The following is a 19,331-nucleotide window of genomic DNA, read 5'->3' as shown; positions in this document are numbered from 1 at the left end:
AACATGAACCATTTTCTTTATCTACGGATGGAAGCAATAATGTAGTAATGCTAAGCTTTACCCTATTGTCACCAGTTTTATGGCAAAGCAGGAAAAGATAGCCCAGTGTTGTCTGTCCCAGCCTTGGTGGGTGATTCATTGGGAAGTAATATTGGTAATTTGGTCATTTCACAGTTGGTGTGCAAAATACCAATACAAATTGTGTAATGTTCTGTTCCGACAATGCTCCAATCATGATTGGAAAGAAGAATGGAGTTATTGCTGTTTTAAGGGAAGTACAGTTATCTGTCTTCGTAGTGGGTTGTTCATGCCATTTGATTAACTTGGCTGCTGAGAAAGGTGCAAGCAATTTTCCTGTTAAGGTTGACAAACTATTAGTTGGCATCTTCTATTATTTAGAAAAGAGTTGTAGGAGCAAGGAATGCTTTAAGAAATTCCAAGAGCTTCACAAGGAAGCGAAGAAGACACTGAAACATATTTGCACAAGAAGAGGTGCGTGTTAATGTTCAGTGTGCATCAATTACTTGCTTAACATCATTTACGATCCCAAAAGCTAAGCCTGGTAGTTCCAACACTGTTCGTGTGCTGTGTGAACTGTTCCAAGTGTTCAGTGAAAACAGATGAGCACTCATCAAGATGTAACTTTGTGTAAGTATTTAATTTCAGGGGTGATCATAACATTTATTTGACTTGTATTAGTATTGTTTGTAATCTCCCCCTTGCCGTCCATTTTCACTATGTCTCGAGATTTTGCGACGCACGTGCATGTTGTTAAAATTTCTCTGCTTTGGGATCTTCTGGGTTTCTCTTTTTGAAAGTTGGCAGGTATGATATGTGCTAACAAGTTCATATCAGAAGGTTTGTCAGTGATTTTTAGAGAAGTTGCCTGGTAGTACAAAAAAATTGGTGTCAAATTTCCCTTTGTGAAAATCATCATCATCATCATCAATTATCATCATCTGGAGCAGTTTCCAAACCAAACACAGACTGGGTCTGCTTGGGACATAAGCCTCTGCATCCTTTTCTGTCCATCTGACACTTCTCCCCTGTCACTGTCATCGGCCAGTTCCTTTCTCTTGCCTCGATGCTATGCTTTACACTTTTCAGCCAACTCTCCCTCGGTCTTCCTCTAGGTCGTCTTCCCTTCAACTCCATTTCTAACATCTTTTTTGGTATCCTCTCTTCTCCCATTCTTTTAACATGTCCATACCACTGCAGCCTCGATTTTTTTATCTTTTCCTGTAGGGTTATCTCATTTACCATTTCCTGAACTCTCTCATTTCTTACTCTGCCTATTCTTGTTAAACTTTGAAACTTCATTTCCACTGCTTGTATTCTACTTTTAGCCCCCTCCTTCATCACCCATGTTTTTTATCCATATGTCAAGATTGGCACAAAATAAGTGTTGTAGATGGTTTCTTTACATCACTGTAGTACGTATCTGTTCCATATCATTTCTCCCACACTCTTAAAGGAATCCACTTGCACACCTTCCTGTTTCATTCATTTCCATTATGTTTCCTCGATTTTCTTCAATTACACTTCCCAGGTATTTAAAGCTTTCGGTTCTTTTCAACTGCTCTCCTCCTAATGTCATGCCATTATACACTCGGTTCTTGTTTCGTGTCGTTACTAGCACTTCACTTTTTTGGGCTGAGAACTTCGTTACATGATCATGAATGTCTTTCAATAAATGAAATTCAAATTGATAGCAATCAATTTATTTGCATCTAATCAATCATTCTTGAGAGACATCTCTTTGGAATTTGGTGTCTACAAGTGTAGGATAGTGCATAAAAGGGGAAAACTAACTCGGGGCCTAAGAAAGAATGACAAAATAATTCTCTAGAGTACGATGTGATGGACCCTCTTTGTTAAAAGAGCACCGAGCTCGATAGCTGCAGTCGCTTAATTGCGGCCAGTGTTCAGTATTTGGAAGATATTGAGTTCGAATCCCACTGTCAGCAGCCCTGAAGATGGTTTTCCGTGGTTTCCCATTTTCATACCAGGCAAATGCTGGGGCTGTACCTTAATTAAGGCCACGGCTGCTTCCTTCCCACTCCGAGCCCTTTCCTGTCCATCGTCACCGTAAGACCTATCTGTGTCGGTGCAATGTAAAGCAACTTGCTTGTTAAAAGAGCCTTCTGTATGTCTCTAAGTCATGGCCATCCTTCAATACTTTACATCACAGCCTGCATGGTTGCTAGGTAACATTGCATCACACAGTTTGTACCCCTAATTTCAGATGACCTCCAGATGTAAGTCTTATTTATGTCAAAAGTAGCTTTAATATGTGGGAAAATGGGAAGTCAAAGTTTGTGAGTGAAATCATAGTGTTTTTGCAATAAAGACTGGATCAAATTGGAGAAATATCAGAAATATCTCCTAACCAAAATCATGTGTATTGTGGCATAGAAAACAGATATCTCTCTATGCTTGTAATTTGCGTGCTTTTGTGTACATTCACTTTGATTTTTAAAAATTGGAACACAGGTGCTTTTCCTCCCTTTACTAGAGATTTTGTTACTTTATGGATGTCATCTCATTCTATTTACAGGTTCCATCGTCCTGCACAACAGTCCCCACAGCAAGGGGAATCTCTGAGGAACATTCTAGACCAATCTACCCCGATGATGACGTACCGAGAATATGTCATGATCCTCGCTGATCCTGGCACAAAGGATGAAATTAAACTGAAGGCTGCTCAAGAGCTGAGTGAGCATTTTGAGGTCTGTAGATAATCTTGCTTAAAAGTAGGTACTAAATGGCTGCACATATTTCTGTCTTCTATTGAACAACTGAACCTAATGCATTTTGGCGATGTCATAACTAGTGCAGTGGAACCTTGTTAGTATGTTTTTGAAGAGGTTATAAATTTGGTGATAACAAATGCAGGAAAACATACTACCAAAAAAACCTGTACTTTATTTACATGTAAAAAAAGATTTGCACGTTTCAATCGCCAACCTTAATTAGTTACATGCACTACTACAGTCACTACATAAACATAGGTTATCAGTAACTTACACGGGGAATAAATAACAACATAAAAATGAATTACTGTGCTTGTACATTATACCACACATTACACAGCACACTATAACTTATTCCAAAATAAATAAACAAATATATATTACACAGCTTTGAAAAACATATCTAGAGTGGACTGCCTTTTCTTTTGTCCATGTTTGCATAGAACCGAATCCATTCTTGTCATTAAAGCCATGTCATCATCATCAATGACAAAACTTGATATATCATCGCACTGTGTCCATTGCTGCTAGCGCTTTTGAAGTGTAGGCACTGGTGTGTGTTCTGGTTCATCTTCTTTTTCACTTTCTTCCTGTCATTTATCTGCCGTCTGCTGATTGAGAATTTCGTCAGACGTCATGGACTGACAGACCACAACACTGTCATCACTCTCTATATACATATCAGAGCTTACATTGTTGTCTTTGCCTGTTATCTGCCACCAATCATCAATCGTTGCAAGGTTTCTGCCTACAGGCGTGATGTCATCTGCAACAATGGGACAGAAACCAGCCATGTTAAAACACTTCTTGGTGGTGTTCGGTTCAACTGAATCCCAGGCAAATTTTACAAAATGCATTGCTTCCAGTACTGTTGTATTTCTTGTTGTGGTTTGAAAAGATGCTAACCACTTCTGAACGAACCGCATCTTATATTTTTGTTTCACGCATTTGGCGATGCCCTGATCAAGCAGCTGCAGGCGACTACTGCAGTTGGCCAGGGAAAAAACAATTTTCACATTCTGTGTCGCTGGGATGTGCTGCACATTTTTCAACGAACAGCATTTTTTCCTTTTCTGCGAACCCATTTTTGCATCCAGCATGCGTAAATATTGCTCAAATATTGGAGTTCTTACCCAGGTGTTTGCATTGGAGGTGTACTTGTAAGGAAACTTTTAAAGCAGCTTGGACTCCTTGCTTTTTTATGACTGCCAGTCATTTTTCTCCTTTAAATTTCAGGGTTTTGTTAGGTAAGATGTGAAAAAAACAAGCCTGTTTTGTCCACACTAAAACATCATGAGGACTGTACTTTTCGAGAAGCTGAGGAAGTGTCGTACTTTTCTACATTTCTGTGTCAATATTCACGCTAGCAGCCTCGCCTTGCATGTATCTGTACACCAGCTAGTGCTGATTCTTGTACTTCTCGATCCAACGATTTGAAGCTTTAAAATCTGTGATGCCTATCTGCACTGCTAAATTACAGGCCTGTACTCAAACCACAGTTCTGTCACTTGGTATGTTCGAAGGATGGGCTTGCTTGAACCACTTCAGTAACGCTTTCCAGTTCAGGAAACTGATCATCTCTCACAAGTTTCCTTTTCCCTCTCGCCCATTCTTCAAATGCACGTTCTATATCCCTCCATTTGCCGAGAATCATGTTCCCAGATGGAGGAATGTTCCAATTTCACCATATATCCATACGCTTCATGTGAGGATTACAGTCCATTGCTTGAATATATTCCAGTTTATCATCATTTGCTATCTGTTGTACTTTTATCTTATCCATTATGAAAAGCACATTAAAACAGGTTGTAAAAACACACCAAGTAAACTTCTATCACACCACTGAAATATACAAGAACGAGCAATCTGGTAAGAAAACGTGCACCGTACCAATGAGATGCTCCTGAATAGAATACGGTAATGAAAAGTCACCAAATCTAGCGAAAGAAATTCTGACACTGACAAGAATAAAACAATTGCTTGTTTGCTAGCTTAGAAGACAACGCATTTCTTAAAACGTTGAACTGAACAGAAATCTTCCGTCTACTGTATGTACTAGTGATGGGTCGTTCATGAACGAACTGACTCTTTTGAACGACTCATTGGAGAGAGCTAGCTCAGAGCTAGCTCTCTCAATGAGAGTCGACTCTTGTAAGAGCTAGCTCCCTCCTTGCTCCTTGAGAGCTAGCACGAGCCGACTCTTTTATCAACAGCTAGTCGTTCAATTACGAGTCGACTCTTGTATGAGCTAGCTCCCTCCTTGCTCCCTGAGAGCTAGCACGAGCCGACTCTTTCATCAGCAGCGACTCCAAGAAAGAGCTAGCTCGTCACATCGACTCTCGTTCATTTCTAGCCAATGCCATGCCTCAGATAATCACGTGACGTACTGAAGCAGCTTTCTTTTTTATAGGCTGCCCAGTGTAGCCTCTTCCCGCATTCAGTCAGTGCTCTGAGTGCAGTGGTTGTGGGCTGTTTGTTAGGTACGTTTTTGTGCCATAGTTCTGGCAACTTGCAACGTAACGAAACAATGAAATGAAATAAACAACATGTTATTGAGCAACACTTACCTGTTCACTTCCTGTATGCACTCATAATTTATGAAGGATTTAGGGCCTAGTATAGATCCAGTAGGTTAGGAGCAAATAAACGACACGAAGTTCGGGTTAACTAACCTCAACTAAGCACGAACAAACAGTCGCTATCCAGAATACTGAATATACCACTCGGCAAGTAGAAACTGCGTAGTTTTATTCTGTCTGAAATAATTAAGAAATACTCTGATAAATCCTCATCTGTTTCTTAAATGAGTTCGTAGTTATGAATTAACATATTGCCAAAATCTTTCGGTTTTACGGTACAGTGGATAAAATAATATACCGTAGTTTTAAATCGAATTAAGGCAAATAGAAAATAACACTAGTTTTGGCTTTAAAATATAGGCTAAATAACTCATACCAACGTGTATACCGCAGTACATTTTCAAATAATTATTTATTGACGTGTAAGAAGTCCGACTCCTTAGCTGGATGGTCAGCATTGAGGCCCTCATTGCAGAGAGTCCCGGATTCGATTCTCGGCCAAGTCGGGAATGTAATTCTTCTGGCTCGGGAACTGGGTATTTGTGTTTGTCCCAACACTTTCCTCTTCATATTCAGACAACACACCACAATACCAACCACCATAGAAACACGCAATATTGATTACATCCCTCCGCATAAGGTTAGCGTCAGGAAGGACATCCGGTCATAAAACAGGGCCAGCCGGGCTGAGTGACTCAAACGGTTGAGGCGCTGGCCTACTGACACCAACTTGGCAGGTTCGATCCTGGCTCAGTCCGGTGGTATTTGAAGGTGCTCAAATACGTCAGCCTTGTGTCAGTAGATTTACTGTCACGTAAAAGAACCCCTGCGGGGCTAAATTCTGGCACCTCGGCGTCTCCGAAAACCGTAAATGTAGTTGGTGGGACGTAAAGCCAGTAACATTATTACTTATTATAAAACAGGGCCAAATCCACATTTGCGGAACAGTTCGCACCCGCGAACCCACAAGTGTGGGAAAAGTGGTCGAAGCAGAAGAAGAAGAAGTAAGTTTAGATAGTGTAAGGAATGCCAATATATTGAACATATACGACTCATACGGTTTAATCGTTCTTGAAAAAAAAAAAAAAAAATAGAAGAGAGTGTGACCATACTGTACACGAAAAATCGGCAAAATGCTATGCGTACTGTAGTATACTTGGTTATATGTACATTTGTGCTGATAGTAGTTTCCATTATTTTCGTTAAAGATCGCGTTTAATCAGCTATGTTTCCTACGCTGCATTAATGTATGAAAGAATCTGTTGCCCCAACGCGGAGTGTCAAGTGAGAACTTTCTGCAGCTCCAGTCGAAAGACGATATTCTGATGACATCTTTTGAGTGAAATGTAAACTACGTGCACAGGAATAGAGATTCTTCTTATGCTTATCTGGATTCCCGGGGTCGAACGGAAGTATTGCCAATATCTCGAACATACGTCCCGTACGGTGCATTCAATCTTGAAAGACATCATTTTAAGGAGAATGGAACTTAGGCAAAGTAATATTAGACGTCATCAATCAACACTGTATATTTGTGACACGTTTCTTCGTTACTGTGTATGAAACTTTATCATCGGATTAATTGCGAATCTTGGCAGCAATGTACATTTGTTTTATTCCAAGAGTAGCGTACCAAACTGTACATTGTGTTGCCATCTGTTGTGTAAAAGGTGAACTATCTCGCACCATCTCGCTCCTTCAAATAAAGACGGGAGTCATGATTAATCAAGAAGATGTAAAATCACGCTATTTTGGGCACTTATGAATAAAAAACTCGTGGCTTAGTCTATACTATAGTAACTTACATCCCATTACATTCTTAAACAATTATTTATTAACGTGTAAGTATTGCCAATATCATGAACATACGTCTCGTCACGGTGCATTCAGTCTTGAAAGGCATCATTTTAAGAAGAAAGGAACATGGGCAAAGTAATATTAGATGTTATCCATTAATACTGCATATTTGTTAAACATTTCTTCGTTACTGTATATAAAGCTTTATCGTTAGATTATTTGCCAATGTTGCCAGAAGTGCATTTGTTTATTTGTTTTATTTCAAGAGAAGCTTTCTGAACTAGACGTTGTGCTGCCATCTGTTGCGGAAAATATAAACTATTTGCGCTATATCGTTCGTTCCCGGAAGTCATACAGAGCGACCGGAAGTCATAAAGAGCCGTCTGCCCAAAACCGGATGAACGAATGAACGAACGAACCTGGAACGGAGAGCGGCCTCTGACTTCCTGGCTCGCTCCTACCTTCCCGCTCCCAAGAGTCGACTCTTTTGAACGACTCTCAGTTAGGAGCGGGAGCGAATGAGCTAGCTCCCTCAAAAGAGCTAGTTCGACCCATCACTAGTATGTACTAATAGTTCAAAGAACAATGTAGTGACCGGATTAAGTGAAGGTCTACAAGGAAAATCAGCATAATCCGTAAGTTCTGTCGTTGCCTGTGCAATGATTATGCATACTCAACTTACTAATTTAAAACGTAAACAAAGGTCAGCTTGTCTCTACCAGTAGTTCAAAAAATAATGTAGCGACTGGACATAGCACTGTGCAAAGTCCAAGAAAATGTGAAAAAAGAACTAGAAGATCAAACTAGATCTCCGTCAAAACACACTAAAATCATCTAGTGTCAAAATATCAGAGAATAGGAAGCAGTATCACATCGTGTTTTCCAGATGCCACATTTTTTATTTATATAATGAAATATGAAGAAAATCTGTTCCCTAACAATTAGTACAAAGAAAATTTGATTATCGTAAGCGGTAATAAGAAACTTATTAAGGGGATATATTAACATGTACAGTATTTAGTAGGATTGGGACAGGGACTTGAGAAAGCAATCATATAAAATGGGGCAACGTGGTAACCGAGAGTGTGCTAACAAGATACCAACATAATTGTTAAAAGTTCTCATTCAGAAATTTGTCCCTTAACATAGTGTCCTATTGAAACAAGACAAATGGCATATTTACCCTATTCATTGTCACTGCCTTCAGTTTCAGAGCTATTCTCGCTTCCATCATTCTGGTCATCATCCCATACTGCATCATCCTGACTTCCGTCCAACGCACTTGTGATGCCCGTCTTCAAGAAATGCCCGCATAATCCAATCACACACGAGTTCAGCTGATGGTCTCTTTATTTTGCCTGCTGGTGTCAGCTCATTCTCCCCTCCTGCCATCCATTCGGCGTACAATTTACGTATGTTGTCCTTGAAAGGCTTGTTGATGGAAACATCTAAGGGCTGTAGACAATGTGTGAGTCCACTAGGAATTGCAGCGAGATCAGTTTTCATTTCCTGAAGAAGTTTCTTCATGTCTTCCACCATGTGTCCACGGAAACTGTCCCACACTAGCATTGCTGGGCGTCGAAGCAGTGCTCCTGGCCGTGCTTCCCACATCGTACGGACCCAGTCCTGGACAAGAGCTGTATCTTTCCATCCTTTCTCTTGAACTCCTGCATAAATGCTTTTGGGAAACTTCGCTTTAGGCACTGTTTTTCTTTTGAAAATAATGTACGGTGGCAATTTTCTTCCCTCTGTGGTTATTGCTGGCGTGACAGTGCAAAGCTGTTTATCACACCTAGTTGTACGAACAAGCACGCTATATTCTCCCTTCTTGTTGATGGTGGTGTTGCATGGCATGTTGAAGTTTATCGGGCTTTGATCTGCATTGCCAATTTGAGATAAGAGGTAATTGTTTTTCTTCCTCATTGCTATCCCATGGCGAAGGAAATCTGTGGTTTTGTCGCTGAAATCGCTTGGCACTCTCCATTCTCTGGCAGAGACATGTTCGCCTTTCCAGACACAATCCCTTTCGCGTCATGAATCTACGGATCCAACCCCGGCTCACTTTCAAATCCGAACAACTGATTCCTTATTTAATCGCTAGTTCGCGCTTTGAAATGTAGCATCTCATGCAATATACTGAAGCAATAATTTCGCAACTCTGTAACATAATGAAGCAACTCTTCTTCCAGCTCAGGAAACTTACCAGATTTCGGCCTTCTGAATACCTTACCTGTTCGGTTGGTGGTTTCTAGCGCAGCTTTCTGTTTATGCCAGTAGCGAACATTAAACTCAGTCACACTGAATTCTCGACAGGAAGCTCTATTACTATGTTCTTCAGCATACTTTATCACTTTGGGTTTAAATCCAGCCATGTAACTCCCACATTTCTTCATAACTTAAAAATCGACCTTCACAAGAAAATTTAACTGAGAAACAAGAATGAAAAGTGAAGACAGAATATACGTACCTGTCGACAATACAACAGATGGACAATACCTAATAACGTGATCACTTGACTGCCTGGACAAGGAAACACTTCCAGTTCACACGATCACCTCTGCCGGACAGGTAGGAATGAGCATATTGACAAAGACAGAAGAATATACAATATTAATAGAAGGAAGGATCCATCTTTCAATACTCTGTTATTAAGTTGAACCAAATAGAAGTTACAACCTGTTCATTTGGGACTGGTTTCAACACATTTGAAGTGTCATCATCAGCCAGATATGGAACAGTCATGAAATTTTTTACTTTAGAAACAGAAGAGTGAGAGGGATGGTGAAGTGTGACTGACTGGCTAGGAATGTGGCCTTGGGGCGGGGGTTTGTGAGTTAGATATTTTTGTTACAACAGCTAGCCTCAACTGTTCTGCAGATAGAAAGATATACAGCTTCTCCTTGTACTGTCACGTACAAAGTTCCATAACAGCAATTGGTACAATCCCGATATTTAATGTAGGTACATCCACGGAATACCCAAACTTTATTTCGTGTATGTACCGTATGTCTTTATGACTAAATCAAAAATTAATCTGAGTTATGTGCCGAGGATTTTTTCCCCTGCAGTTTCAATGTTAAAAATGGGATGCGAGATATACGCGGAGGCGAGTTATATGCGAGCAAATACTGTGTTATGCTGGATGGAAAGAAGATAGCAGCGTTGTAACTCGAGATGGCCATTGCTCAGATGAAATCACCAGTAGGATTCAGAAAGGAGCTCTGAGACAGCCAAATTCCTTTAATATCTAAGAAAATTTTGTATCAGGCTACTTGGTACCAGTAACAACATACGGTCTGGAAACTTGCACCATCAACAGGAGGGATAACAGCAGACTCCAGGCTGCAGAAGAGGAGACCCGATAAGATCCGGAATGAAAAGGTCTCCGAAGAAATCCAAGTCAAACTACTCAACAAAGTTCTAGCAACATCAAGATTTGTCACTTGAAGAGGATGGATCTGAAGAGGGTAGCACGAAAATGGTTTGACAAAGATCTGGAGGAAAAGCGACCTAGGGGCAGACCAAGGACAGGGTGGATTTCCCAAATAAAAGATGATCTGCAAGGAAGAGGAGTGGAATTGTGTTAAGTTGAGAAAGTAGTAGTAGTAGTAGTAGTAGTAGTAGTAGCAGCAGCAGCAGTAGTAAAGTGTACTTGCATAGACATAAGTGGAGGGGACTCTTGCACTGCACCCAGGAAGCTGGAGACTGTTAAATGATGATGATGATGGTGATTATCATTGGGTACCGGTAAAAGAAATCTGGTGACACATTTGGTATGTACTGTACAAAATTAAAACTGGGCCATAGATTGTCTCCAGCAGAGATCCATTTATCTGCCATCTGGTAGAGCAAAATGGGACATCAAAATTGACTCGCAGGAAGCCAAAATGGCATTAAAACTGGCTGATGCCATATGTTTATTATTGGGGCTGATGACCTAGATGTTAGGCCCCTTTAAACAACAAACATCATGTTTATTATTGTGTGTATGTTCAGTTCTCAGCCCAAAGTCTAGGAACTGAGGAGTGGGGTAGTTTCCCATTGCTTTCCTCACTGGGTCAGAAGTTGCTATTACATATCAGTCTATCTACGAAGCCCACTGAAATACATGCACCAACCGACCGTATGAGCAACATTTTCAGACAATTCATATCAGGGACTTTCTGCGCAAGGAACGGTATTACTAGCATCGCTCATACCTCAGTCACTTTCATATTGTCAAAGCCAAGGATAGGACTGAGACAGATCAATGAAAGTGACAATTGCTCTAGCCCTTACCAGAAGACGTATTCTTCTTCTTATTATTCCATATGTATCATCCATTTCTGGGAATGTTTGCTTCTCTAGTGTAACCATTCTTTGACACAGTTGTTGTCGTATTCCGAACGTCGTTACAGACTTGTTCTGGCTATAGTGTTTGATTATCATATGTTGGCATGCAGTGCATATTGTACTGCTCCTCGCCATCGACTAAGGTGTTCAGCCAGCTGGGTCGTTTGCTCCAGGTTGATGTTGATAAGATTGATTTTTCCGCATTGGTTATTGAAGTAGCGAGTGAGTGGCGTGGTTTGGGGCACATACCTGTCAGCTTGCATTGGGGATATAGTGGGTTTGAATCCCACTGTCGGCGGCCCTGAAGGTGGTTTCCCATTGTTGTATGTATCTACGTATATCCTGCTCACAGTTGCCATCACTCATCACGATACTTCCCAAATATACGCCTTTGTTCACCACCTCATATCTGCCAATCCTGTTAACATTTGGCCTGTCCAGGTTTTCACAGTCCTCAATTATAAGCTTGGCTTGACCGGTGCTTATACAGCACTAACATCCTCCAGTGAACATATTTTAAGTTGTTCTTGGGTTGATGCAATAAAAACAGTGTAAACAGCAACGAAGAGGTTTGAGATCTTAATTCCACCAATGGACCTTCCTTTGATGCCTTTCATGATGTATTCACGATAAACATTGAATAATAGAGGTGATAGTATATATCATTTGCAGACTGCCTTCCTGATGCAGTGTCCCTTAGTGTGCTGGTGGTAAAAATAACATCCACTATATCCCCTGCCTGTTGTAAGAGGTGACTAAAATGGTCCCAGGGGCTCTTAACTTCTGAGTGTAGTTTGGTGACCATGACCTATGACATCCTTAGCTGAGTCCTAGGATTGCTTCCACTTATGTCGGGCTCCTCTCTGTCCTCTGTCCTAACTATCCTCCCTAGGTCAACTCTTTCTGTTCTGAGTCCCCGACAGTATTAGGTTTTGAGGGCTAGGATGACTCCCATATTTATGCCTTTCATGGCCCTTGTTTTCTTTGGTTGTGCCTTAATTTTTTGAAGTGCCAGACCCTTTCCATTTTTCTCTCTGATTAGTGTTAATAGATCGGCAGCCCTGAAGATGGTTTTCCGTGGTTTCCCATTTTCTCACCAGGCAAATGCTGGGGCTGTACCTTAATTAAGGCCACGGCCGCTTCCTTCCCATTCCTAGGCCTTTCCTGTCCCATTGTCGCCATAAGACCTATCTGTGTTAGTGCGACGTTAAGCAAAAAAAAAGTGTTAATAGAGGATGGTTGGCCAGTTTTAGTTCCTCTTAAAACCACCACCACCTTTTCCAGAGGTTTTCCCAACAATTAACAAGCGCTTTTTCATAATCTACAAAGCTGAGATTGATGTAGCCACAAAGATGCACACAAAATGCTGTCAATTGTGTACACTTTTATTTACAAGGTACTTGCACATATTTTATACACATGCACTGAAGAACAGTCATCTTGACAAACATTTGACTGCTACAGTAGCATGTCCCAACCAACTACCAACATAACCAATTCACATACTTGACTTCAAACACATGGCTAATACAACTTCCACACAAGTCTCATTAAAACAACTCAACTGTACTCCCAAGACTGCCTCTTTATATATGTTGCCTGGCCAGGCTTCTAGAAGAATATGACACAGCATGCTTTCTCATCATTTCAAGAGTGTATAGTACTCTCTTGCCTTTACAGTAGCTGAGGCCATTTAATTGGTGGGAATGATGTTCTATTTGCTATGCCTAATGAGTCTTCAGTAATTCTTTTCACCATTAATAGAAATTTTTACTTTCTTTTAGAAGTTTGGATTCTTCTCTTTTGTTCCTTTAACAGTCATTGTTTAAAATATATATATCACTGTTATAATTTGTTTAAAAGTCTGTGTGCATTCCTGTGAAAAGTAAGGAAATATTTCAAACCTATTAAAATGTGACCATGTTTGAATGATGTTCATATGAATTTAGAAAGAAGACAAAATATGTTCATCTTTGAAGATTAATAATTTCTACCTAGCACACTCTTAGTAGTTACACTGATAGATTTATAAAATGTTAAGTTGGAGAGATTGATACCTCTGAATGAGGGTGACAACTTGTGGAGTTGTGGTCACTAACTCGTATGAAGATCTATGTGGAAAGGCTAATGAACGTCATTCAGTTATCAATAAATGATAATGATTATCATATGGTCTTAGCTACCTGGCATTTTGATTTGATGCCTTGCCAGGCTGAGCGGCTCCTGACCCCAACTTGGCAGGTTCGATCCTGGCTCAGTCCGGTGGTATTTGAAAGTGCTCAGATACGTCGGCCTTATGTCGGTAGATTTACCGGCACTAAATTCTGGCACCTAGGCATCTCCGCAAATCATAAAAGTAGTTGGTGGGACTTAAAATATGTAACATATATATATATATTTTTTTTTATGTCATCTAGACTGCCTGCATGTTAATCTCAACCAGAAGTATTTTACATGCCGTCATTGAACGACTTTTTCCTGCCCTTGAAAAATCCGGCTACTGCTGTCACTTTTGAACCCATGATCTTGAGATCCACATAAGAAATTGATCTATTATTGTGTGTATGTTCTATAATGACCTTGTTTCTTCCAGGTGATAATTGGCCAACCACAGTACCCAGCCTTCTTGGACCATGCCATCAAAATATTCCTCAAGATCTTGCAGGATGGAGAGGTTCACTTCATTGGTGAATACAGTATCCAGGTAAAGTTCAAGCTCTAATTGGACAATTTCCCTTTTATATTAAAAAGTCAGTAAGGAAAAGGAAATGAAAAACAGGTTATGAATCAGATGATATCAAGATAACTAGGAGAGGAATATATACAGGGATAAAACTCTATGTCGGGTCAGTGGGGGGAAGATTGAGAGACAGAAGGACGAACATAAGAACACAGAAGTACAAAGACAGACTCCACATCTTCATAAAATGCTGTCGTGGGATAGTTGGGCACTCTCTCATGATCACATATTTTTATTTGTAGTGACGTCTTATTTTAGAAATCTACTTCCACTTTTTAGAAGCACATCATCAAGTGAAACCTTGATGATTCAAAGTGATTGGGACCAAAAAAATCAACTTTGAATTACATAACTTCAAATTAAACAAATTTCTGTGTAACAAAAAAATCATTATTTCTCAATCTATGCCTAATGCTGTTAAAATTTATTCTTGTTTTGTCTAGTAACATTATTTTTCACTTTTGCAGCAAGTTCGTAAACTCATCCTCGAGATGATACATCGACTGCCCACAAATGACACCTTGGTACCTTACGTTAAATCCATACTTGCTCTTATGATGAAACTGTTGGGAACGGAAAATGAAGAGAATGTCCTAGTCTGTCTCCGGATTATTATTGAACTTCACAAGCAGTACAGACCTCAGTTCAATGCAGAGGTAAGTCACCTAAATGTACTTTAAGTTAGATTAGCTAAGAAAAGAATATACAAGGGAAAAAAGGAATGGCGAGCAACTGTTGAGTAGGTAAAGATGTGTTATTGGTAGAATACATAGAAAGGAAGGAAATCATTACACCAGGCTGAATGCTGTATGAGTCACTTGGCCGGGCTGTTCTCAACGTGGCTCGTTTCATGCCACATTTTCCAGTTTCATTCTTCAGTTTAAGGACAGTTGGGACGCTGGTCTTGTGACCCATATATTTGGCTGGTTCGATCCTGGCTCAGTCCGGTGGTATTTGAAGATCCTCAAATATCTCTGCATTGTGTTGGTAGATTCACTGGCATCTAAAAGAAATCCTGAGGGACTAAATTCAGACACCTCCACATCTCTGAAAACCATAATAGTAGTCGGTGGGACGTATAGCCAATAACACTATTAGAAATCATTACACAAATGTAGAATTTTTGGACAATCTCCATCAGTGAAGAACAGGGGAGGAATAATAAGTGTTCATTATTGAAACCTGGATACTGGTAAAGGATAGAAGAGATTGCAGAAGGAGCATATATCAACAAATGCAACATGCAATAGCCGTAACTTGTCATTCACACCAGGCAACTAGCGGGGATATTCCTTAATTGAGGCCATAACTGCTACTTGTCCAATACTGTCCTTTTCCAATCCCATCATTTTCAAAAACCTGCTCCTTGATATTGCAGTCTTAAAACAGCTATGAAAAACATAATGTATGGTATTCACACAATCATAATACACTTTTTTTTTTTTTTTTTTTTTTGAGATGTCTTGATAACTGTTGTATTATATTCACGTGCAGGCGTGAACAAATTCTTGTTGGCACTGTATATGCTGTGAGATATGGCAGGAAGCCGCTGATGGAAATGAAAGCTACAGGTTTGTTTTTTATGCATTTTTCATTCAAAATTTTGCTTCCATTGTTTGAAAACTATTATTATTAATACTAATGTTAATTTTAATAAACAAGTTACACTTATAACACAGTTGTAACTATTTTTCTTTTATTCTTACGTTTTATGTATGCTTGTGCAACTTAGGCATTTGAAATCAATCAGAAGAACTTGCGGTCAATTGGTGATTAAAAAAAGTGGGATTGAATTAGTCATACCCAATCAGTGTTAATAAGTTCTCAAGTTCGGTCTGGTGTGTCTGCTTGTGTTAGTAACAATGTAAACATAAAGAAACAGAGAAATTCTATGATGCCTTCTTCAAATGCAAGTTGTGCTTCACAACAAAATCACAGTGTATTTAAAAGAAAAAGTGCATATTATATGCACTGGTATTTTTTCTGGATTTTAGGATTAGAAAAATTGTGGCACATTATACGATTGTATGCAAAAATGTGTCTAGACATTGGAAATGAAATATGGTATTAGTTATTTTATAAATGGACTTAAAACTCTTTTCATTATTTAATTGCTCAAATATTTTCAAACTGTTGAGAATAAATTGAAGGAATACCATGAATGTTGGGTACAAAAAACTAGAAACTTATGCTGTATTCAATTTTGAATTCTGTTGCATTGCTGTACTTCTACCAGCACCGGAGATCTCTGTAGTACTGTGGTCAGTGGTTGTTGACGGGCCGCGGAGATCTCAGTTTTTACGCATGGACATTGTTTGTAGCGTATTATGCTATCTGTTGGCTATAATTTTAACTACTTTCAATCATGTCGTGGAGGTCTGCTCCAACAGGGTGAGCCACATCGTTCACTAAAACAAGCTGTGCTAGCCATGATTACTGAATGTGAATTTTGCCTTAGGCACCTAACACACAAAAAACAATACTCACACAAACAGTTAAGCAACATCGGGAGTGGTCACCCACTGGATGGGTGTCCGCAACATGTACACACACACACATACATTCAACAACGATATGTTACTATCAATATACTTAATATCAATATACTGAGAATAACACACAACAGATAAATCAAATATACTGACAATACACACAACCGCATAACCAACGTTAAAGGCCGACAGAGGAGTCTCGAAGAGACACCGGTATCTGCATAACACTAACACCTATCTCTCGAGATAGGTAAAACGTACTGAGTCCTAGGGGAGTATAGGGATCATAGATTTTAGTGTTGATGCATTTTTTTAATTGTACGATTTTTGTAGGCGTGGAAACTTCGTATATTCATGGGTGTTCTTACGCGCAGAGAATCATTGTACAAGATGTTGCGCCCATGGTAACGTGCTCTATGTGACGACAAAGTATTTCAACATTTATATGCAGATTCATTATCTGATGTTCCACATGGGTGATGAGCTCCGAGAATTCTCGTAGTTTCTCAGCTAACAGCAGGTGACAGCCGGCAGTAGGTGACGGGTAACGAGAATTGTCACTTTTAGGCACTTTGTATTTCCTTGATTATTGATGAAATTGTGGGTGAGATTATGAGTTCCAAACGGTGTAGTTGTGGAATATAAATTATCGCTGCATCTTTCTATCTTTAAACCTTCAAGTATTTAACAAAATAATATTGGATATGTAGAGCTATTCCCTGGAGCTCTAGTGCAGATATCAACATGGCACGGCGTATTCAGTTGCCGACGACTACCAACAATTGTGATTAATTATATACAGACTGGTTGTAATAGGTACCGAGTGTCATTCCACACCATCTCTCCACTGACAGCTTGGAACATACCACTTACAATACCAATGTAGTTGGTTCGTGTGCTGGGGCGAAACGCTGTTAACCAGTAATGAGTTAGCTGGAAAATTTATAATGTGCAATAACGGACCAACTACATGGGTATTATAAATTTACTCATTTGGGACAAATATTTCAGGTTCCCTATGGGAATCAACATTTACACTAGTGTCCAAAAGTTAAGCATAATCACTAAACAAGGCCATACCACTGATAGGAATGTCAGACGGATTGCTGAACAAACGGAAGCTCACTCAAACACCATATGACGTCACACAACTTGTCCACAAAAGCAGTGTCAGAAAGGTTCTGATAGCTAAGGTACACGTTTGACAACAACTAACAAACCTTGGCAATGTCTTCCACAACAAAATGTGCTATTAATAGGGTGTATGGTTACCCATAACGGCCACACATGCTTCGCAGCGATGTGGCATGCTCTCTATCAGATGGTCCAAGAACTCTTGTGGCAGTCTATCCCATTCTTCCGAAAGGGCAATGCGAAGGTCTCAGGAGCGTCCATGGTGGAGGCCGACGGGATGCAATTCGCCTCCCTAATGCATCCCAGGCATGTTCTATAGGGTTCAGATCCGCAGACCTCGCTGTCCAGTCCATGCGATGAATGTCTTCCCCAGCCAGAAATTCATCCACCAGAGCAGTGCGGTGCGGTGGGGCATTATCGTCAATTAAGAGGAAGTCTGGACCAACCCCACCTCTGAAGAGTCGAACATGTGCTCTCAGTACCTCATCCCTGTATCTCCGAGCGTTAACAGTGTTTCTCGTACCACCCATGAAGATGTGCAGGTCCGTACGGCCATTCAACATGATGCCGCCCCACACCATGACGCCACCACCACCACCACCACCACCACCACCATACTGGTCCCGTTCCACGATGTTCCTGTGGTTGTATCAGCTATTCGGTTCTCTCCAGATTAATGTGTGATGGGAATCGTTCTGCAAACTGAAACGGGATTCATCTGTGAAGAGCACATGCCTCCATTCATTCATGGTCCATTTTCGATGTTGATGGCTCCACAGTAAATGGGCCCGTCTCTGTACTGGAGTGAGCGGGACGCACACCGCTGGGTGTTCTGAGCCTCCCGTACACAGTTTGCTAGGAAACGGCAACCCCTGAGACGGCTGCAAGCTCCGCCGACAATTGTCTTGCAGGTGCACTCCGATTTCGTTGGGCGGTTAAGGCCAGATATCAATTCTGGTGTGGGGTGGTTACCCTTGGTCAACCTGGTACTGGCCTACGACTAACATCTCCTGTGTCTCAAAATCGTCTTCAAAGCCCGGAAATGACACTTTGTGGCACATTCATGGGTACGGCGACTTCGGTCTGTGTCTGGCCTGCTTCCAGGCGGCCGAGTATTCTACCCTTTCAAAATGGGTTCCAAATGGCGTTGTTGTGCCATTATGTTGTCACGTTCACCACGAGGCTACACTTCGTACACTGTAACGTGGCAAACACGCCTGAGGGAATATGGGCGCAGGCACTGGCTGTGTTTACCTTGCAGTTACGCCCGCTAGTCAAAGCAGGGAACAAACTTTTCCTATACAGAGCGAACACTTAAGGTTGGTAGGTGCATATGTCGTGCGATTTGTGGTCTATTTCTTGTTGCCCTGCTTACTCGTAACTTATGCTTAACTTTTGGACACTAATGTATATCAACATACCACTTAGTCGAGCAGCTCATCTGCTTTCTCCCAAGTCTTCCCAGCCCAAACTTTGCAACTTTTATGTAATGCTACTCTTTTGT

General features: G+C 40.5%; 1 protein-coding gene across 1 annotated transcript in view; it reads left to right on the top strand.

Annotated features, from left to right (window-relative positions):
* Nucleotides 1–19,331, top strand: part of Nipped-A (Transcription-associated protein Nipped-A) — a 347,371-nt gene that overhangs the window by 10,816 nt on the left and 317,224 nt on the right. The window contains exons 2-4 of the mRNA XM_067157840.2: nucleotides 2,558–2,729; nucleotides 14,055–14,165; nucleotides 14,669–14,857. Of these exons, the coding sequence (XP_067013941.2) occupies nucleotides 2,558–2,729; nucleotides 14,055–14,165; nucleotides 14,669–14,857 (472 nt within the window). The remainder of the gene's footprint in view (nucleotides 1–2,557; nucleotides 2,730–14,054; nucleotides 14,166–14,668; nucleotides 14,858–19,331) is intronic.

This window comes from Anabrus simplex, chromosome 14 (assembly GCF_040414725.1).
Source record: "Anabrus simplex isolate iqAnaSimp1 chromosome 14, ASM4041472v1, whole genome shotgun sequence".
Taxonomy (NCBI): Eukaryota; Metazoa; Arthropoda; class Insecta; order Orthoptera; family Tettigoniidae; genus Anabrus; species Anabrus simplex.
Note: the sequence above shows the minus strand (reverse complement) of the source record. Positions and strands in the feature narration are given on the sequence as shown.